We start from the raw sequence: 22646 nt of genomic DNA, 5'->3' as shown, positions 1-22646 counted from the left end.
AGCTGAGTTACTACATTTTTGGAGTTGTCTAGTAAATTGAATGTGATCAATTATTGGTAGAGGATCAGCATGCTTTAGTCACTTGAACATTGGACTATGATTCTAGAGATAGTGGTTCAAATCTCCACTCAGCCATGGAAACTCACTGGGTCACCTTGGTCAAGTCGCACACTCAGCTGCAGAAGAAGGCAAGGTAAGTGGAAGAAATGCTAATTATAGTGGGGAAAATATTCAGGAGTAAACAAGGTCACCATAAGTCAAAAAACAAATTGAAGGTACACAAGATGCACACCATTCTTAATGTATGTTTTGGATTTCATTTGCAATATTTTCCAAACAAAGTTCAGTATACTGATTTCCCCCTGTAATGCTTAGGTCAGCAGAGTTTATTTAATAATATGGTTTTATATCCTGCAGCAGTGCTACTCATTCTTAATGTTGTGTTTGGAAATAGATAATTAAGACACAGAACGGCCAGAAGTGACATTCCTGCATAATTTTGTCTTGGAAACCAAAAAGAAAATTTTCTGGGACAACTTTAAATCATCAAATTATTTAGTTAATGCTTCCAGGAGAGAGAGATGTGTTGACACAGCTACTGCCATTATTCAGGGTAGAGATGCTTTGGGCTCGACCTATGCAACTATGTGTAATTGAAGTTTTGAGTTGCATTCCAAGTGTTATAGTTGAGTACTAGTGCTCAAGGGTAATACTCTCTGTTCTGCTCTTTTTCCTCATATTTCAGAAACATTTTATATATGCCTAGAGATCATGTGGCTATAGATATTTCTGTAAGGTGTGTCCAGATAGTCTTCCTTTGCCATTAGCATATCATTCTCAGCTGAATAAGTGCCATCATTAGCTAATTCTAGCACAAAAAGACATAAAGCAACTATTAATGATGTTCTCTCATACTGGTTTTTATTTTTTGAGTGAATTGCGTGGTCTTCTACATAAGGCCCTCAAAACAAAACAGACAATTACTTTGGGTTGTTGTAGGTTTTTCTGGGCTATATGGCCATGTTCTAGAGGCATTTTCTCCTGACGTTTCGCCTGCATCTATGGCAAGCATCCTCAGAGGTAGTGAGGTCTGTCAGAAGTAGGAAAATGGGTTTATATATCTGTGGAATGACCAGGGTGGGACAAAGGACTTTTGTCTGCTGGAGCCAGGTGTGAATGTTTCAGCTGACCACCTCGATTAGCATTTAATGGCTTGGAAGTGCCTGGGGGGAATCTTTTGTTGAGAGTGATTTGATGTGCCTGGTTGTTTACTCTCTGTTGTTTTGCTGTTGTAATTTTTGAGTTTTTCAATAGAAAATTACTTTGTTCTAAGGCTGCTATGTGTATACTTACCTACTGAAATCAATGAGTCATACTTTGAATTGACAGCAGAGGCGTGCAGTTCGCCCAAAAGGCATTCAGTTCTGTGGTCCATTGTCGATTAGCCCTTCATTTTGTTTACCGGGAAGTTACTCAAACCGGTAGGGGTATTGTTTTCATTCAGCAAAGATTCAGCCCATTGGCTACAATGGGAAATTTTAAAGGCTCAATCCTCAATCATTTTAATGCCTATCTGTATGAAACCTAGCTCAGTTTAGACCCCATTTACAACTGCAGGCCTACGGAGTTTCAAAACAATTCACCAATCTACTGATTTTTTAGAATTATTTTAAGTTTTAACCATAACATTTTTTAAAAATAGGACAAACAGCAAGACAGGGTTCTGGGAATTGTAGTCACCCATTGTGTCCATTCTCAGCCAATCAGAGCATGGACACAAGCAGACTTTGGTGCAATATTTTGAATTTGTGGGAATTCCTTCAACTTCTCATCCTCCACTAAGTGACTGTCAACTGTGCTTGTTAGATAAGAATCCAATGAATTATCTGAATCTACATAGTAATTGTGAGAAAGAGAAAGAAACCAAAAGCTTTAAAAGCATCTTTATTTTTAAAAAAGCAAATGTCTCATTATCAAATACAGCCACTTTACATGTTGAAAGACCATATCCTGCTCAATAGGATGTTTATTCCAGTATCAGAAAACCCATATGTTAATTACAGAATATTCATCTTATCTTGCCTGTGCTTTTATTTAATCTATGCTAGAATCCAACTCCATAGCACTTGTCATTGACAGAAGGCTCAAAAATACACCTTTGTATGCATTCAAAGGTTTGCATGCAGTATGGGTTATTTAGCTTTTTAATTACATCAGCAGGCTGCCCCAGTTCCGATAATGCCATATCATAAACTGCTTTTCAAACTTACATGCCCAAGAAGCAAAAGTATGTATAGGCCACAGTTGTTAAAGGAATGGCATTGAAAACTTCAGTGAATGTGTGGCGTTAATTGTTTTCTGCATTGTGGCCTCAGTTTAGCACTTCCAGTGTCTACTCTGTATTAGATAAAGGTAATTGATCGGTTTCCTCTAGCAACAGCCAATGTGCCATCGGATCCAAAATGTGTTCTCCCACCTCTTGGTAGTGATCTCTCTAATGGTGAATAGCTTGTTTGTCGTTGTTGTTAAATTCTGCATCTAACATCTGTTACAAAGTGAGACCTTATGTCAAATGTGAAACCCATTTTAAAATTTCGGTTTCATAACATTTGGAGATGTATATCGGGTTACACTGCACCTAAGATTCTGTTCCATGGTTACTTAGTTAAACTGTTTTGAGTCTAGGCATCTATGGATATTTATTGTGTTTATAACTTTGCAAGAGATTGCCATATACAGTAATTAAATCCAAGTCTTTTAAGTGACTGATCATACAAAAATGTTTTATAGGTGTTGGCATGAAGGTTATTCACTCTTTTTGAGAATTCATACCATGCATAATTGAGACAACTTTGTCTACAAAGTCCCTTTAGTCATCATATACAGTGCTAAAGCTACTGGTGATTGTATATACTTATTAAACATGGAAAGCTGTTGAGAAAGACCCTTCTAAAGCAGCAGGAGAGGGAGGAATGGATGCATGTTTAAACTCCTTGCTTTGAGAGGTGCAGTCACTGAACTTAACATGGGAATATGCCCCTGTATCTCTAAACATACCATTATATAATACTTTAATATCTGGTTTCCATTCAATGAGACCAGAGTGTAAACAAGCTCTAATTTGGAAGATTTATATTAAATTGGCACTTTTAAAATCACAAAAACCAAAGAAAACATCTTTTTTTAAAAAAAATCATTCTTACAAAAGTGCTTTAAATACTAACAGCCCCCAAGTCCTTCACAATTTTGCAATGCAACTAATAACAGGAGTTTAAAGGGGTTAAAAAAAGAATCAGCCTATTGTTATACATCCCGCTGGCATATATTTGCATGCTTTGCTTTGTCTGATCCAGCTTTAAAAAGGTCAGATAAAGCAAAATATGCTAATAATGTTGAATACATTGAGTACTACAGTAAGCTATTACATGACCTCTGGTTCTCATCTCACTTTGTTTCCGTTTCTGTAGAAGTCTCCTCATTATAATCTTCTGGTGAAGCCGAGTTGTGTGGATCTTAGACAGTAAGCTACATTTCAGAAGCTGTGTCATATAACATCAGATTAAGCTCAGACTCAGATTCATATGTGATAAGAAACAAATGAGCAATTAGTTCAATATGAAGGAATAGTGGAAGCCAGCTAAGTTCTTACAAATTAAGAAAGTCATTCATTCCCCAAATATCAAGTGTGAGTGGCATCTGGGTGGTGGTGACTTGTTGGAAACCACTGGAATTTGGGATTTTTATGTTGCCTGGGACAAAACAACTACTTTAAATGACTTAGAAAGCTTCTGCTTTAATTTTTGTTCTCAGATTAGACTCCTATGCTTCTTCTTTTCCTTCGACCAACATATACTTGTTCACCTAAGAGGGAGAGAATGAGATGAAGAAAAAGAGTTGTTTTATAAAGCAATAGCAATGTTTGTCACTCTCCTAATATGATGGTCATACTGTGCTTTCTGTAAATATGCAGAAAATAGGTTCACTTGTTTGACCTTCTATATATAGAACTACTGTATATACAGAAATGTATGTGCACAGTGTCTCTTGCTTTATCCCAAAGTATGAAATTAGCAATGCTGTATATTACTATTACTGTAGACAGTGCCTATGATATTATTGGTGGAGAGGAGCAACTTGTACAAGAATGTACAAGTTGCTCCTTGATTTCTCGTGAAATCACAAGAAAACCTATTTCCTTGTGGTTCATCCCACCCCATCCTACAGTAAATAAAATCCATCCCTTTTGTATTGGAACGTATAAATACCTTTTTCGCCTTTTTCACCCTTTGGTCCTCTTGGCCCTTGGCGACCTGGTGGGCCCATTGGTCCAGTGTCACCTGGAAAAGTGAAGAAACCTTTAATGTTATTATGACCACTTGGCTGCTAGTTTGAAAATAAGTGCTCAAGAGGCACACTTCCTGAAAAGCCTGCCTTCCAACTTCAGGGTTTTTTTTTCAGTGAGAGAACACTCTGGAACACAGTTTTAGATCATTAATTGGTTTAGTGCCAAACTCAAAAGTCTAATTAGTTCTGTCTTTAAAAGATAACATGCAAATCATCTGAAGTTGATGCCACAATCATCTCACATGATACCCTCATCTGGGATAAACAGTTGGAGCACATTTTTAAACTTGTGTCACCTAGAAACTGAGGGTAATGACAGCCTTATTTTGGCAACAATTCTTTATTGTTTCTATGCCAGAAGTGCAGAAATTGTGACCCTCCAGTTCAACTCCAATTCCTACCATGTTTTACAACTAGGATGGTGGACATTAGAATTAGAAGAGACCTCGTGGGCCATCCAGCCCAACCCCCTGCCAAGAAACAGGAAAATCGCATTCAAAGCACCCCTGAGAGATGGCCATCCAGCCTCCGCTTAAAAGCCTCCAAAGAAGGAGCCTCCACCACACTCCGGGGCAGAGAGTTCCTTTGCTGAACAGCTCTCACAGTCAGGAAGTTTGACTTAATGTTCAGGTGGAATTTCCTTTCCTGTAGTTTGAAGCCGTTGTTCTGCATCTTAGTCTCTAGGGCAGCAGAAAACAAGCTTGCTCTCTCCTCCCCATGACTTCCCCTCACATATTTATACATGGCTCTCATTACGTCTCCCTTCAGCCTTTTCTTCTTCAGGCTAAACATGCCAGCTCTTTAAGCCGCTCCTCATAGGGCTTGTTCTCCAAACCCTTGATCATTTTAGTCACCCTCCACTGGACACATTCCAGCTTGTCAACATCTCTCTTCAATTGTGGTGCCCAGAATTGGATACAGTATTCCAGGTGTGGTCTGACCAAGGCAGAATAGAGGGGTAGCATGACTTCCCTGGATCTCAGGCCTGTAGCGAGGGGGTGGTTTTAGGGGTTCAAACCCTCCCCGAAATGTTTCAGATTTTTTAAAAAACCTGGTTTACTCATGAATTTTAACTGGTTAACCAAATCCTCATGTTAAGTCTATGAGATTCAAAAAATTAAGAGTCCCTCCAGAACTGCAAGCACTATCTCAAGCAAATATTGACAATTTATTCACATTGTCATTACTTGCAGCAATAGCCGATGTAGCGAAGCAACCAAGTTGGGGTGTGTGTGTGTTGAATGCTGTCATTAAGGAGGCCAGACTTGGTGGAGGTGGTTGACAGGGGTGGAGCTGCAGGCTATTGAAGGCTGCTCTGCCCCCTCCTGTGCTCTTTGCTTCAGCGTGACCTAGAAGGCAGGTTTCAAACCCCCCCCCCCCCCGCAAAATTTTCAACCCCCCCCCCCAAATTTCAACCCCTCCCGAATTTTTTTTCTGGCTACGGCGCTGCTGGATCTAGACACTATACTCCTATTGATGCTGGCCAAAATCCCATTGACTTTTTCAGCCGCCGCATCACATTGTTGGCTCATGTTTAACTTGTCCACAAGGACTCCAACATCTTTTTCAATCATACTACTGTCATGCCAGGCACCTCCCATTCTGTATCTTTGCATTTCATTTCTTTCTGCCTAAGTGTAGTGTCTTTCATTTGTCCCAGTTAACTTCCATTTGCTAGTTTTGGCCCACCTCTCTAATCTGTTAAGATAGTTTTGAATTCTGTTCCTGTCTTCTGGGGTATTGGCTATCCCTCCCAATTTGGTGTTGTCTGCAAACTTGATGATCATGCCTTTTAACTCTTCATCTAAGTCATTAATAAAGATAGGCACTGAAGTCAAACAAACTTGCCAAACCAACCCTATGACAGAGTGCCCTAAGGTCTTCATAACTCAGAAATTACTTGAAGGTACAGAACAACAGCAACAATCAGAAGAAGTTAAGACAGCAAAGCTCTGTTGTCATTCCAGGGTCCTGAATGTCATTTATAAAATACAGATGTTTCATTTTAAAGAGGAAGCTCAAACTGACTGCCCTTAGTAGTTGGCTTGGGAACTTTTGGATTACAACTCTCGCAGCCCCTTAGCACTGGCTGTGGTGATTCAGGCCCCTGGGAGTTGTAGACCAAAATGTATCCTATTATTAGCTTGGGTGGAAATACCAGGAAGGTATCAATGCAGAAATTCCAGTGCCATTAATCCAGGCCATTTAAAGGAGGTAAAGGAAAAAAACCTGACCCAGCTCCTTTCAAACCTGATTTTGCTAAGAATATGTTTGTTTCCTGAACCTCCCAATTAAATCAAGATCAACCACAAATTACCTCATGCACAAGAACTCAGTAACCACACCTTTTGGGCTACAAATGTTTCAGCATTTGAATTAGTACCTCCTGCCTGAGAACAGGCAGAGAGCCAGGATGATAATCTCATTCCCAATCAGTGACAAACGGAACCAAACAAAGGAAAATTAAACAGACATACACCCACTTCAGTAGAGCCGGCTGCTTTTGCAAACTCACAAAATGGAGTTTGCAAAAGCAATGGCACACCGGCCAGACTTCAAAAAACATAGCAAATTCAAGTCATGATCATCGCACCAAGTCTTTGAAGGGATAATAAAGCTAGAACAAGTAACCATTTCAGGAAGTCTTTAACACTGGAGGGAACCATAGGTAACTGAATAAACATGGAGTGCATCTATACTGTAGAATTATTGCAGTTTGAAACCATTTTAACTGCCATGGCTTAATGCTATGGAATCATAGGAGTTGTAGTGCTATAATTCTTTAGCCTTCTCTGCCAAAGAAAACCGGTGCTTCAGCAGACTACCAATCGCAGAATTCCATAGTGCAGACATGGCAGTTCAAGAGGTGTCAAACTGCATTTTTCTATATTGTAGATGCATCTATGGCCAAGAATGGTTTAATTAGAAAACAGCTCATCACCATGCAATTCTTTAATATTCTTCAGAACCATACAAATCCAGATATTTTAAATTAAAGGGCTGTTGAACTTGCAGACCAAAAGATCGTTGGTTCAAATCCAGGGGGCGGCATGAGCTCCCGCTGTTAGTCCCAGCTTCTGCCAACTTAGCAGTTCGAAAACAAGCAAATGTGAGCAGATCAGTAGATACCGCTCTGGTGGGAAGGTAATAGTGCTCCATATAGTCATGCTGACCACCTTGGAGGTGTCTACAGACAACGCCAGCTCTTCGGCTTAGAAATGGAGATGAGCACCAACCCCCAGAGTCAGACATGACTGGACTTAATGTCAGGGGAAAACCTTTACCTTTACTAAAAGTTACCTTTCTGTCATTCAGTGCTCAGGTGAATTGGACATCTGAGCCTGAATCATTCTGGCAGCTTAATGGCTGTAAATCTATTGAATCTATGGGATTTACCTTTGTGTTGATCCGCCATCCTATTGTTGATTCAATGGGTTTATTTTAGTTTATATGACCAATAAGGCCCTGGATGGAAAAGATGAGGCTAAACAGTGCCCATAAATTTGCCACTTCCAAATTCTTTGTCTTTTATTCCCTAGTTATAGTAGTGGGGTGAACCAGAATGGATCCAAAGGTGAGTAGTGTTCATAGCCATTGCACTGCCATATTGTACTTAAATGCTCCACCAATCAGAATTCTTTGTATTCAGTATGTCTGCTTGTTCATACAAATCTGGAGTGAGGAAAGTGATATCCAACGACTATACACAGCAAATCGGGCCTTATCTATGGCTCTCCATCACTCCAAATTCCCTAGGCTTTCCTGATTCATCTTCTCCATCCCCTGACTCCTGTGAAAATTATTCTGAAAGTTTGCAGGAACAACTATTCAGTTTTCAAACAGGTTACTAAGGCCCCCTGCTGGTTATTTTTTCATAACTGGAGATGTACTTCCACTCCTGATTTTGTTTTTGTAGTGTTTTTTCATTTTGAGAAGTCTAGAGGAAATTAAAATTGTCCCCTAGATGGCCTGTCATTCTCCACTCCTGAGAGTACATTATTAAGAGGGAATATTCGTTGTTTCCAACGAAACAACGAATGGTCAGAGATATTGAAATTTATGATAGCTGCTACACATGCCACAATCGCCAGAGGTTGGAAAGATAAAACAAGGTGGGACTTGAAAACTTGGTGGTCTTATCTTTCTGAATATTTAATTAGTGATTTCATTTATGAAAAGAAAAATAAATATTTGAATATTCAGCCAAGACAAGATTGGTTTAGAAAATGGTCTTGTTTAATCGAAAAAACGGAAGGAAAAGATAGGTACAGAACTTTAAATTAGGCCTTCCAGACAATTAAATCAATGAATTGATTCAAGTAACCCAGATGGGGGTGGGAGGGAGGTGAGGAGAGGGTGGTAAGGGTGGGTGGGTGGGGAGGGGTTTTTAAAAGGGTGATTAATCAAGATTTATGGTTAAGGGAAGCACAATTGGAACCTGTATCCTAGACATAAAAATTGTAATCAGTTTTTGATATTGTCTTTTGATGCTAAGGTTCATATTGTATTGTTTTGTTATCCAAAATAAAAAAAACTAAAAAAAAATTAAGAGGGAATATACTCCAAGAAAAGGAATTGATGTTGTTCTGTATCACTATGCTCTGGCATGGGCTGGTCCATGAGGACATAAAGAGTCGGAAGCGACCAAATGAATAAACAGCAACAACAATATCACTATGAAGCAGAAGCACTATATGCTTAACATGTGGAAAGCCTTTGGGATGGTAAATAGGATAAAAGGTACTGGAAATTCAGTGGGAAGTGCATGATAACCATTTGGTTGAAAGTATATGGAAATTCTGTAAACATAGGCCCCTTCCACACAGCTGAACAAAATCTCACATTTTCTGCTTTGAACTGGAATGTATGGCAGTGTGGACTCAGATAACCTAGTTCAGAGCACATATTGTGGGATTTTCTGCCTTGATATTCTGGGTTATAAGGCTGTGTGGAAGGGCCCTTTATTGAAATGAAAGACACTGGAAGGGCACGACAGGGAACAGAAATGGGATCTGCATGCTTCCTTAGGAGTCAGAAGGAAAGTATAACTTGAGAAGAGGCATACTTCTCCTCACTTGGGTTCTACAGACTACACATAAGGATGGCATTCACATATTTACCTTTTGGTCCTGGGAATCCTATCTCTCCTTTTGGTCCAGGTGGCCCAGGAATTGTTCCATAAGCTGCAGAAAAATGAACAAGTTATAGGATGTCAGGACATCTCCTTATTACAATTTATTTTTGTTATTATAAACAGTGTGGTGGCTTAAAAAAAACAGTCTTCCTACAGGAGATAAATGCCCTTAATGCTGAGCACTAGGGTTTATACTCTTTCAATAGACACCCATTTTCATCTGAGGATTTTTTTAATCATGTCAGAAACTACTTAAAAAACTGCAAGTAGCTTCTGGTGTGAGAGAATTGGCCGTTTGCAGAGACGGTGCCCAGGAATGTCCAGATGTGTTACCATCCTGTGAGAGGCTTATCTCATGAGAAGCTGGAGCTGACAGATGGGAGCTCACCCCTTCTTGCAGATTTGAACTGCCGACATTCAGGTCAGCAGCTCAGCTGGCACAAGGGTTTAACCCATTGCACCACTGTGGCTCCACATCTGATGATGAGGGATTCTGTATGAAATCCAGTATCTCAAAAAGCTTTACTGTTCACAGCTCGACTTCTGTTTACCCATAAAACTACAGGAGGGATGTACAGTATGATAAAGAATATGGCAAGGATCACTTACTTCTGAAGAAATCCATGAGATCTGCAGTGACATTGCCATAGGATGCAAACACCCTGCTGATGCCTGGGATGCCAGGTGGTCCTGGAGGCCCAGGTGGCCCTTGCATAGCATAAGACATCATGTCCTGGAGGAGACCTCGGCCTGGGAAGGGTAAACACAGTCTTGAATTGGAAAACGCAAAGCAAAAGTGACAGTCATTTCACCCTTATGAACTGAAAAATCTATTCTGGCTGTCAAAAATGGTTGCTATACAATTACATTCTAGAAAGAATAAGCACAAAATGATATTTTTCACTGTTGGGGGTTGTGGCATTTTCCTTCTCTGCTGATTTAAGGCATCTCTAAAACTCTAGGAGAAAAATATTCAACACAAAGTGCTGGATATTAGCATATATGCAAGCAAATATCTAATCTGGTACATGAGTTTGATATAAACAATATTTAGCACTTATGCAGTGACTATCTGAAATGTTATCTCTGATGACATAACTTACATCAAATCGGACTGATACTTTGCAATAACGACAATAGATCTAAGCATCTCACATCCTGATTTTGGGAGTGCCTCTGACTCCCAAATTTTGTATGTCTGTGCACATCTGAAGTCTTTAAAAATGCATTCCCAAGAATGCTAATTGTTAGCAACCCTCAGATGTACACAGCACACATGCAGAACTCTGAGACATTAGGTGAAATTCCATCAGTGAGGCCTCTATAAAACATATATATAGGAGTGGAATTTCCCTCCCATGCTCCCTTTAAAAATGGAATATATAATAAAGTATAATGCATGTATTATACATTAAAGTCCTCTTTTACAAAACATAAAGTTCCAATCAGGTGGAACTATAATATGTCTTCTCTCTTCCAAGAGGTCTCAGAGGATGCCTTCTTCATTTTGCATCTGGTTATAGGAACATAGCCAAAAATGTCTCCAATATCCACAAGGTATTCTCTGGCTGATATCCTCACACCCCCATAGAAAGAAGATGTGGGATAGACATTGTATGAGGGAAGCAGTGCACTCCTCTGTCTAAGACAATCAAACATGTTTAATACATGGTCATAATATTAAACATATGGGATTCCAGACTTTCTTTGGTTCTGTGCTGCAGCTGTTTGCCCAAATCATTTCATGTGGCATGAGAGAAATATGGTCCTACTTACTCTGCATATTTTCAGACACTCTGGTTGCCAGCTCATTATAATCCAGTGATCCAGCAAATGACCCAGTATAGGAGCCTCCTGCACCTGCTGATCTCATCTGTGATCCATCTGCTCCGAGTGAGCCACCATAAGATCCACCTGCTCCGAGTGAACCACCATAACCTCCACCTGCTCCAAGTGAGCCTCCATAGCTTCCACCAGCTCCAAGCGATCCATCAAGTTCTCCATTGCTTCCCAATGAACTGCTATAAGATTCCCTTCTGGCTAAGGATCCATCATAAGACATGCCAGAACTTGAAGACCTGCTATATGACCCGTCTGAATTTGCAGACCCTCTGTAAGATTCAGCCATAAAGTTCCCAGGTGGCCCTGGAGGTCCAGGAGGTCCTCTGATGAAGCCACGTACATCCTCACCTATAAAACATATTAGTGGGTTTTAAGACAGACCCAGATAATAGACTGATCTGCAGAGTATTGTAAAGGATGTATTATTGTAAAGCAACAGAGAAGAGAAGAGCTGACAAACTATCTGCAATGTATAGGTATATTGATTGAGACTCCAATTGGGAATTGTAGATTGTTGAGAAATGCCGTGCAGAGATCTGCAATGGTTGAATCAACTGCCTTGTCCTTTGCTATAGGAAGGATGTGCTATAGAAAAAATCACTCTACATGCCAGTGCTTATCAAAATAGGCCAAGTTTCAATTAATGCTAAGTACAGAAATAGTCTTGGAAATAAATATTTACATATGAAGGATGAAGAATGTTTGTACCCCTCACCAGACTGTCTCTAGTTTTTAATGAGTATTGTATTCTGCAGTTTCAACATACAAATATTACTTCTTATTGCGTTAGATTAGATGCATATTGCACTGTAAATTATAATGTGTGAAGGGTAGTACTCAAAAAGCCTGAACAAATAAATAAAAATGAACCAATTGATTAAATCTACATTTTTAACCACTTGGTAGTAAAACAATTAGACTTCGTGGCAACTATTCTGATTCTTCTCCTCTCCTGCTGTTTGTCCCCCAGTGCTTTAATTTGTAACTTGATCCCTGTTGCAATAATTTGTTGCACATCACTTTTAGCATAACAAAGAATAAAGCAATTTAGTGTGACAGGCACCATAATGAAATCTGGGTTGAAGACTTTATTTAAAAAAGCAGGACAAGGAAGTAGAAATAATACTCCAGCAGCAGAAGAGTCATCCTAAGTTGTCACAGTTCCTATGAAAGGACAGATGAGAGAAAATGCCTTTTCCATATACCAAGGAGGCCAAAGAAAACGAAACAGGGAAAAACGATGGCTCCATCTTGAAATAAAACCATAATAAACACTTTTATTTTCTCAAGGGGCCTGTCAGTCCAGCTTAACAGCTGCAATATGGATTTATCAGCTGCTATGAATGGGCTATGAGATCAGTCCTAGGCAGGGAGCCAGGATGAGGCCCAGACTTGAAATTGCAAGATGAGCAAGGGCTAGTTATAACAAGGAGAACTGCAGAAGTGTTCATGTGTGGATCTTTCTGTTTATATAATATGTGACTTACTAGTAAGGTATTGGATCAAATCACTCCTGAACTCGTCAGTCCAGATACCATCACCTTGAGAAACATAGCCAGATCCTGAAAGGCCAGGTGGCCCTGGGGGCCCGGGTGGCCCAGGGGGTCCAGAAAGGGAAGAATACCCCACACCTTAAAGAAAAAGAAGAAGAAAACAACAATGTTCTGGTTAACAAAGAAACATCCACTCAAGATGATGCTGGTTTAAGATGAGCAATAAGGATTTTGATTTTTTTTGTTCCCATTTATACTTTAACCCTTTAGGTTTTTCCAGCTGTAAAACACAACCCTACACTTGCTTAATAAGCAATGATCCCTATGTTCAGCAAGCCATCTTTATTTGCTTTATTTATTTATTTACTCTATTTTTACTCCACTCTATCTCACCCTGAAGGGGACTTAGAGTGGCTTTCAAATTGGCAATAATGCAGTGCCATACCAACATAAAAATACAATATATACATACATTAAAATCAGTTAAAAATTAAAAATCATAGCATATCAATACATTAAAATCAACTATTAAAAACCATATAAGATCTAATCTTCTCTGGTAAATGCATCTACAAGAACCACTTCAGGATATAATCCAGTTGATGATTTAATAGCAGCATCGCAGCTTGCTTTTTGAATGGTGTGTAGGAGAGAAATGGGTCTCTGTCTTAGGTCAGCTTCAGTAAACTAAGTGATAAGGTCATCTTAGGGTTGCCATAAATCGGAAACACTTGAAGTCGCGCAACAAATTTTTACTTTGCCCTCCCCCTCGTTCCTGCAGCTGTCAAATACCAGAGGCCACTGCTGCTGCTGCTGACTGGTGAGCATAAGAGAGAATTCAAATCAGCTGGACTCAGCTGGGATGAGGGAAGAGACAAGCATACACTCAGAGGTGTATAGCCCTTCTTTTCCTTTCCCATAGAACTCAAAGAAACTATGTCTTGACTTTCTGAATTGCTTCCACCTTCTCATTCCAGTGGTAAGCAATAGAAACATCTTCAAGTCTGTAAAGATGTTGGGGGTGGGGAGGTTCTGGTGCAAAGGGCTAGAGCAGTGGTTCTCAACCTGTGGGTCCCCAGGTGTTTTGGTCTACAACTCCCAGAAATCTCAGCCAGTTAGGATTTCTGGAAGGCCAAAACATCTGGGGACCCACAGGTTGAGAACCACTGGGCTAGAGAATAATTTCCTTAAATTTACTGAAGAGACATATGCACGTGGAAGTCATACTTACTTGCACATATGTCACTAAAAAGATGCCACCCTGTCTCTCTCCACCACACCTTGATTTCCAAATACTAGAAAAGGGGCCACTCATTTCACAATGATTCACTGAGTCTGTATGTATTGTTTTCAAGGCACCTACATCTGCCGGCCATGCTGTGAGCAGCTTAAGTTTAATTCAGATCAATAATGTGAAGTATTAGAATATACACAGTGACAAAGACTTCTCAACATATGAAATTTATCATCAATCACTTCCAATTGTCTAGGGTGTACTTTCCAAAATAACAAATACTGTATGGTTATTCAAGCAAATTTTCATCTTTAAAACATTTTGGCTCAGTTGATTGGCTCACTGGCCCATTGACTAAACCACTTGGGTTGTTGGGATCACTGGATTATCTTGCATTTAACTGGATGAAATCAATTAGTCCTGAAGATGTCCTTATTCTGCCCTGGATGGCCATAGTCTCCTAGTTCTCTGCCCATCCCACACCATCTCCAAGAAACCACAGAATCCCACTAGCTTCCCAAATACAGAGTCTGGCAGATGTTCTTACTTTGCAGATATGTCAAGATTTCCTCTCTGGTGAGGCCGGAAAGAGCACTGCCTGGTATCCCGGGTGGGCCTGGAGGACCAGGTGGTCCCACAATGCCACTAAATTCAGAGTCTGAAAAAAAAGCAAAGGAAGTGGATTTATTTATCATGTCTGAAGAGAACCAAGGGTACAGTTGTAACGTATTTAAAAACACAAAGTTAAAAACTTGGCATTATATTAAATGTTCTTTGACCAGCAGTTGGCCACTTGGAGTGCCTCTGATGTTGCTATAAGAAGGTCCTCCATTGTGAATGTGGAAGGGCTCAGACTGCATTGTAATAGGTGGTCTGTGATTTGCTCTTCTCCACACTCACATATCGTGGACTCCACTTTGTGGCCCCATTTCTTAAGGTTGGCTCTGCATCTTGTGGTGCCAGAGTGCAACCAGAAGCAACTTGAAGGAAGTTGAACCAGAAGCCCCAGTACAGGATTAAATCCCTTTCCTCCCTATGCAAGCAAGGCACAGTTATTTCTTCACTTCTTGCCTGAACAGAATCACACAATAAGCAGGATGATTTTTCTGTCTTCTATCTCTTAGTAAATGAATGTGGACCATTCAGTCTCCTACTCCTGTATTTCACTGTAGAACTTATTGTAGCACAGCTAAATAAACCTGCAAAGTATGTGTAACCTTGACACAGCTCACACAGCTTATTCATACATCTCTGAATCAAGATTTGTCTCCGTTTCCTAATCTTAGGTGAAGTAGAAATGGCTCACTAAGTTTAATCTCTAACTATCCACCTCCTGGTTCCTACCTGGTTCACTGAATAAAATGCATGGATTCAATTTCCAACCCTAAGATTTAGAGATGACAAATTGGGTGTCAATGAACCTTCGGTTACACTCGAAAGAAAGCTAGTCCTACCTAAAGCGGGCCCACTGAATAAATGGAATTTATTAGTCAGAATGGACTAATAATTATTTTTTGTATTTAGCCCATTCTCTATCACAGGCACAACATGAGAAACACAGATCCTAAAATTGTCAGTCAATACACATTGCCTTCCAAAATGGCTTGATAGAATTACAAGACTTACCTCGGAGCAGAGCTAGGATGTCTCCATAAGATGTTCCAGGCAAACCAGGAGGGCCAGGTGGGCCAGGAAGGCCAATACTAATACCAGAACCTAATAGAGAATTAGAAATGAAAAAGTTGTAAAAATTTATAGATTTTAAAAATTGGAATAGAAGAAATTATTTGCGACACATCTAATTTACTTTAACTGAACCCTAGAAATATGAAGCAGTGATTCAACCTTATGTAAACACACAAGATGGTGTATGTGAGGAGCTCACAGTGTTTCCACATGATGTCTTTATAATGCAACTACACTGCCTCATTCTTGGAATTTTACAGGGGCAAAGCTATCCAAGTAGCACACCACTCCACCTGGTTTCCCAGAATGTCTTCCAGCTTCTTCTCACCAGAGAAAATCCATTAAGGATGGAAAGATAAAATATTACACAATGTCCTTTTAATTTAGTAGTGCCCGACAACCTCTGTCTGGCCACCCTAACCCTTTGGCAGAATGGCAGATTTGACTTTGGCCTTCGTTGTGGAAAAATATCTTAGATTCTTTTACACAGAAGCTTAGACAAGTTGACTGTTAGGGGAACTTAAAAATATAGATTGTTTTAATTTTTATAGCTGATGGAAGCCAGAGTTATTATGTCTTAATGGCACATTTTATTGAATGATGTTCAGGTTGCTTGTCAATAACTTCTAATAATTTCTGCAAGATTATTTCACAAAATATATGCTAATTAATGTGTTGAAGACATAATATATATAGCATCCTGAGAACATATTCAAAATCTACCTTTACTTTAAAAGCAGCCCTATGTACAATGCCTGCTTATCTGCATGCCTCTTAAAATTACAGCATTTTACTACCTTAATTATCTGAAAACCTGAAAATGTTCTCTGGTTATGATATATGATCTCCAGATGTGAATGGCAACTTCCAGCATTCCTCACAATTCCCTATGTTGGCTAGAAATTTGCACCCAACATCTGGAGGGATGTGTTATTTCCATTTTAGGCTAGAATATAATTTCCCATGGAATCTTGTGAATTAACAGTCATGGCCTGATCACAATAAATGGAAAATTTGTATATCTTTTCATCTTTTGACAGCAATGATACCACATGCAAACACAACTGAGCATAACTTGGTTGTCTTAATAGCAGAGGAACTCTTAAACCAAAATAGACTATGAACAGTAATAGTGAAAAATAAACATGTTGGGTTGGATTCAATGTCCCTTGTGGTCTCTTCCAACTATGATTCTATGACTCAGAGTAAACCCACTGAAATTAATGGATCTCAATCAGGAGAGATTCATTCATCCTTCCATTCTTGTTGGACTACAACTCTCAACAATCCTACTCAGGGTAACGAATGTGAAGAATACTAGCAGTTTCAGTCCAACAACATCTGGGGGACCGAATGATTCCCACCAGTGGACAAAATTATGATTGTTTTAAATTTCACTGATTATTCTGTAAATAATGATATTAAATTCAGTCCTTAAAATATGGTATGCTGATTGCTGGAGCAATACAGCATCATGACTAATAGCACTATGTTGATTGTTCATGCAACTTCAAACTGACAACAATCAATTAGCATAGGCCAAGAAATGTTTTCCATAGTCACATAGAAAAAAGTAGTAGAAAGCAGCCATAGGGATATAATAGACTTTTCTAATGGGATAGCAACAACAGGTGGTATGGAAAGCTAAATTTCTCCTCATGAGATATTACTGAGGAAATAACTCTGACCACCATGTAGAACGATGGGACTGGATAACAAAAAATGGAGTAATTACTTGTCATATAGTTGATAACCCGTCTTGTCATTTCATCATAGTCCAATGATGTAAATGAGCCATCTCCTCCCAGTCCAGGTGGCCCAGGTGGACCTGGGGGACCTTGGGGACCAATGAGATATGGCCGGATTTCCTCTCCTAAAAGAAAGAAAATTGGTGCAAGAGAATAAAATGACTTGCAGCATAAGAGCTCAGATAATTCTACTCAATTCTTCATTGCAAAGCAATTTTGTCATGTTTGACCTCCTGTTTTTATAAATGCCTTCTTCACTATTTTAGTTTTCCATGCTTACTGATTGCTGTGTTGCTAGTAACTACAATAACTCATTTACAATTTCAGTGACATAACAAAAACTTCCTATTGCATCTTTCTGTCAAAATTACATGAATATGACAGCACATGAGTGAGAAATGCATGCTCCCCAGATGTTTTGCTCAATTCCCACCTTTCCAATCCAGCAATGATTGAAATTGCACCTCAATAACATCTGAAGGACTACACTTTCCTCCCCACTCTCCTAGGACTTCCAGCCAGAAACTTGCTTTGGAGAACCATCACATGAATGTAACAAAATAAAAATCTTAATATTTTTGAGGCTATTTTTAGTCTTCATTTTTTAATTTTTTTAATATTAATATTTTTAGTCATAAAATGAAAAGAACCTAGAAAAACAGAAAATTACTGCAAGGATTTCCTTATTCTTTGTTGTTTAGAACACTAAATGAAGCAAATCAACCTGGTTTCCTTTGGTTGTTGATCATTCTAGTACTTTTACAGTAATTGGCCAACATGTTTGGAAATAGAACCAGATTTGCTGAGTCCTCAAGAATGCTGCTAACAATCCTATTGTATAAACATACTTTCCCCTCAGATCTCCATAAGTACTGAATGGTACTGATTCTCTGCAGTATTTGGACTATATCAACTTACTCTGCAACAAGGCAAGAAGATCTTCATAAGAAAGTGTGGTTGAGGAAGAAGAGATAGAAGAGGATGACATGCCAAATGAGGAACCTGAAGCTGGTTTGGGGGAAAACACAAAAACAATCATATAAATACAGAGGAAACAGAAGACTGGAAAGGAAATTCTCGATGTACCAAAAGAAGAAACTGAACAATAATGGAGGGAAGTTGATTAAAAGATATCACAGTGGTGAGACAATCTGTTCTGGCAGATGAATACACTACCTTCTAACATTGTTCTAAGAACATGGTGAAAGGTCTGTATGGATAATTAATGGCATTGAGGGTTCCTCCTTTTGGTAATGTTCATAAATGAGGGTTGCTTAGCTGTAACCATGTTTCTTTGAGCAGTCATCTGCAAAATTTGCACATATGGTAGTCGAGGCACTATATGTGTGCATTTCACAGAGACCATGAAGGAGAAATGATGGTTGTTTTTTAGTTTGTTTGTTTTCATGTCAGGAGCGACTTGAGAAACTGCAAGTCGCTTCTGGTGTGAGAGAATTGGCATTATGCAAGGATGTTGCCCAGGGGATGCCCGGATATTTGATGTTTTACCATCCTTGTGGGAGGCTTCTCTCATGTTCCTGCATGGGGAGCTGGAGCTGACAGATGGAGCTCAACTCGCTCTCTCCAGATTCAAACCGCTGATCTGTCAGTCATCTGTGAAATTCGCACCAATGGTGCATCAACTACCATATGTGTGCATTTCACAGAGACCATGAAGGAGAACAACACTTGCACAAACATCATGACTCCTTAGATCAAAATGTAGATTGGAATTTGCTGATATACAGTGGTGTGGTCTGCATTTGGTCTTTAAGGGTTTCTTACTAAACTATTCAACAACAAAAAGCCATGCACACAGCCGATTAAAATCAAGCTGCTAAAACACAGAAAGCTTGTTAAGAAATTAGGAGTAGCTTGTGTGTGTGTATATGTGTGTAAGAATTGTAACTTCAGTTTTAATACTGAGCCACACACATCAGATCTATTAAGTGGCTGTCTTCTTGAAATACTTTTTGCACCTGACTTCACTTGAAGAGCCCCCAAATTCTAGTTAAAAAAAAAATAGTCCACCACAGACTTACTACAGATAAAACACTCTGGCATACCTGGCACAACGCTTTCTAAAACATGTCAAGATGAGGTTATAGGCTGTTTAAGGGGTCTCAAAGGAAGGTTTAATTTTTATTAAAGGTAAAATTGATAAAAGGAACTCAGCTTTCAATGCTTATTCTCCCATTAATCATGGACAAGCCACTTTCATGGTCAACATGTTAGTTGCTTTTACTAAGTTTGCAGCAGATGATATAATTTTAGGTGACACCAACTGTACCTTCGACTCAGATTTGGCAATAAAACTAAAAATAAAGGGAGAAAGGGTGTAATCCCACAAAAATGAATTCCTATGCAAGTTTCATTGAAAGTTGTAGAACTGAAGAGTACCATTAAACACTGCACTACAATTCAGTATCACTTTTATTGCCACATGCTTTTAATTGAATTTATTAGGAATCCACCCTGGCTGGAATCGGTTTCAATGGGGTTTATTCCAAATAAATTGGTATCTGGTTTTGTCATATAAAATAGCTCAGAATAATCTTTCTATATTGAATTTTGCTTTAATTCAACATATTTACTGAAAAAGCCACAGTGGCTTCAGAAATAGGAAAACTGAAGTGCTAAAGAACCTGGAAGGCTGGTGAGATATTGTACCGAAAGAGAGAAAAGATCTGATAAAAACCAACAGCTTGCCAAGCGATCTGTTGTGTAATGAAACAACCAGAAATAGACTTTTTTGAGATGATGACTACAAACAAAAAGCGGCAGTGCCCCAAAATACTCATATATGCCTGACAAACAAGAAAAGAATAAATCTGGTCCTTATTGTTATTGTAGTCACATGTAAAAAGCTAGATTGACTGGCAGGAATGCAAACTTGAATATGGTGCTTACTAGACATGTAGTTCATAACACGGCGGGCCAATTCATCATAGTCCAAAGATGAGCCACCAATGGAGATTCCTGGAGGTCCTGGAGGACCAGGTGGACCTTGAGGTCCAATGAGATAACGTCCAGAGTCACCTAATGAAACAGAAGAATAAAGCTACTATAAAATTCAATGAGAATTGAGGAGCATTGTTATTTGGGGACTTTTATCAGGATAACTTTAAGAATACATTTTTGAGGGTTCTTCATTTTTCCTATGTATCTAATGAATAGTTCTTGCTAGCTCTCAAGGAAAACATTGGAAAGCATGATGTGGAATCCTGAGTGACAAACATGCAGGGCCTGCCTAATACGTTTAATGCTTAGTTGACATGAAATGTATGCATAGGCTTTTTCCAAAGGTAGTGTGTTGCAGAAGATCTTGAATTACAGCTCAATCCCCTTCCACACTGTCCTTATATCCCAGGATCCGATCCCAGGTTATATGCTTTGAACTGGATTATAGGAGACTCCGCTGCCATATAATCTGGGATAAGCAGACAATCTTGGATCAGATCCTGGGATATAAGGGCAGTGTAGAAGGGGCCTGATATTATGCCTGGTAATTACTAATGCCTGGTAAGACTGGTGAGAATTAAGCATATGGCACCATGTTGGAGAAAACTTGTTCCTTCCTTCGGCAAGAATTGGACCTATACCAATTATCTAGTCCCGTTATTTCCCAACTAGCTATCTTAGCCATGCTGTTTAATGGGTGTTGTTGTCTAACAGTTGGAGGATGGATATAGAAGAGAAGCATGACTAACGGAGGTTTTGATAGTGGATACTTTGGAAATGTAATGTCTACTCTGACTTTATAGATTTTTGTAGGATCTTAATTGCATCCTTTCCACATGGAGTGGAAATGCCTCTGTCTGAAACTCTGAGCAACCACTGCAAGTCAGTGTAGTAGACACTATTGAGCTATCAATCTGATTCAGAGTAGATTTGCACACTCGTTTCTTGTGTTTACTGCTGCTACTTTTATATGATTGTGATAATTTTCAATAAAACACTTAGATATTTAAGACACCTATTGTTCACAATTAAAAGGCAACGTGCAGTTATTCCATCCCATTCCTTAGTGGATTTTATCAGATGAAGAAAGAGACTGAGGAAATAAACTGAATGAGTACAAATTGAACACATTGTGTAGAACTTCTATAAACTTAAACAAATGTTGTAGTATATTTGCATAGGAAGGGCGTCTTCAGGAAACCCTCTTAGATTGAAAAGTTATTACAATCTCCTAAAGGTATTGGAGAACTAATACTGTCCAGAATTCTACCACTTCAGTCTGTCACCACAAACTCCATGAGGTGTAGATCAGGTCCTAGTCTAGATGAGCAAATTATGAATTAACTGTAGCATTCTGCTGACCTTCTCTTCACACCTGAGTCCATGTTCAATTAATTCTGCCAGGAGGCATGTCTAGACCACAAGGCCAATGTAAACTGAGCTGTGTTCAAACCTATGACCATTGTGAGTGACTGCTAATGACAAAATGGGATGTTCACATGACCCACAAGAAAGACTGTGATCTTTCCTTCTTCTTGTTAGTCATGCAGATGACCCTCTATGACATTAGCAGAGGTTAATGGACAGGTGCTCAGGTGGAGCTCCATGTTGGGTTAGGAGACTATGGTGGTGGGGACACATCTCCTCTCCCTGTGCTGACCAGCAGAGGGAAAGGGTGATGGGACAGTGCCTGTCTGGACAATGGATCAGGCCAATGGGTCAAACCCGATCCAGCTGTCAAGACTACTCCAGGATATTCAAGAGTTTTGAGCAAACTTTGAAGTATCTGCTGACCTTGCTTAAAGTACTGCAAAGTCAGAGTATAGCTGAAAGATCAGAAGCTGCTGTACATCATGAAGACAACCAGTAGTCTATGCACAAGTCTAGATTTTCCTGACAAACCCTGAGTTTATGACAAGAACATGTATGCGATCTTGGAAAAGACAGAGAAGACCTCTGTGGGTACTTACTCTGCAGATACTGGGAGACGTACTGCTGAATCTCTCGCATGGAGCTCATTCCTGGCCCTGGTGGTCCAGGAGGACCTGGTGGACCCGGAGGACCCTGAGAAGTTCTTGATCCCGCTGTAGAAGTAAAATTGGTTTTATTACCAAGCGAGCAAGGCACAAGCTGATAAAACAAAAACTCTTTCATTTCAGTGAAATGAAACAGAGCAAATGTGTGTTTGTCTTTAAAAAGAGAAG

At 39.4% G+C, this 22646-nt stretch overlaps 1 protein-coding gene across 3 annotated transcripts in view; it reads right to left on the bottom strand.

Moving 5' to 3' along the window:
* Positions 1-1927: 1927 nt before the first annotated feature.
* Positions 1928-22646, bottom strand: part of COL17A1 (collagen type XVII alpha 1 chain) — an 82379-nt gene continuing 61660 nt past the window's right edge. For all 3 annotated transcript variants that reach the window (XM_060768342.2, XM_060768345.2, XM_060768344.2), the window contains exons 46-57: positions 22413-22526; positions 20392-20520; positions 18400-18489; positions 17469-17606; positions 15674-15763; positions 14595-14705; positions 12808-12951; positions 11255-11668; positions 10088-10228; positions 9465-9527; positions 4266-4337; positions 1928-3861 (exon numbers count right to left, since the gene is read on the bottom strand). In XM_060768342.2, coding sequence (XP_060624325.2) covers positions 3812-3861; positions 4266-4337; positions 9465-9527; positions 10088-10228; positions 11255-11668; positions 12808-12951; positions 14595-14705; positions 15674-15763; positions 17469-17606; positions 18400-18489; positions 20392-20520; positions 22413-22526 — 1556 coding nt within the window. In that variant the 3' untranslated portion in view covers positions 1928-3811. The remainder of the gene's footprint in view (positions 3862-4265; positions 4338-9464; positions 9528-10087; positions 10229-11254; positions 11669-12807; positions 12952-14594; positions 14706-15673; positions 15764-17468; positions 17607-18399; positions 18490-20391; positions 20521-22412; positions 22527-22646) is intronic.

The sequence above is a fragment of the Anolis sagrei genome, chromosome 3 (assembly GCF_037176765.1).
Source record: "Anolis sagrei isolate rAnoSag1 chromosome 3, rAnoSag1.mat, whole genome shotgun sequence".
In the NCBI taxonomy this organism is placed as follows: Eukaryota; Metazoa; Chordata; class Lepidosauria; order Squamata; family Dactyloidae; genus Anolis; species Anolis sagrei.
The sequence above is the reverse complement of the archived record's forward strand: the minus strand, read 5'-3'. Positions and strand labels throughout refer to the sequence as shown.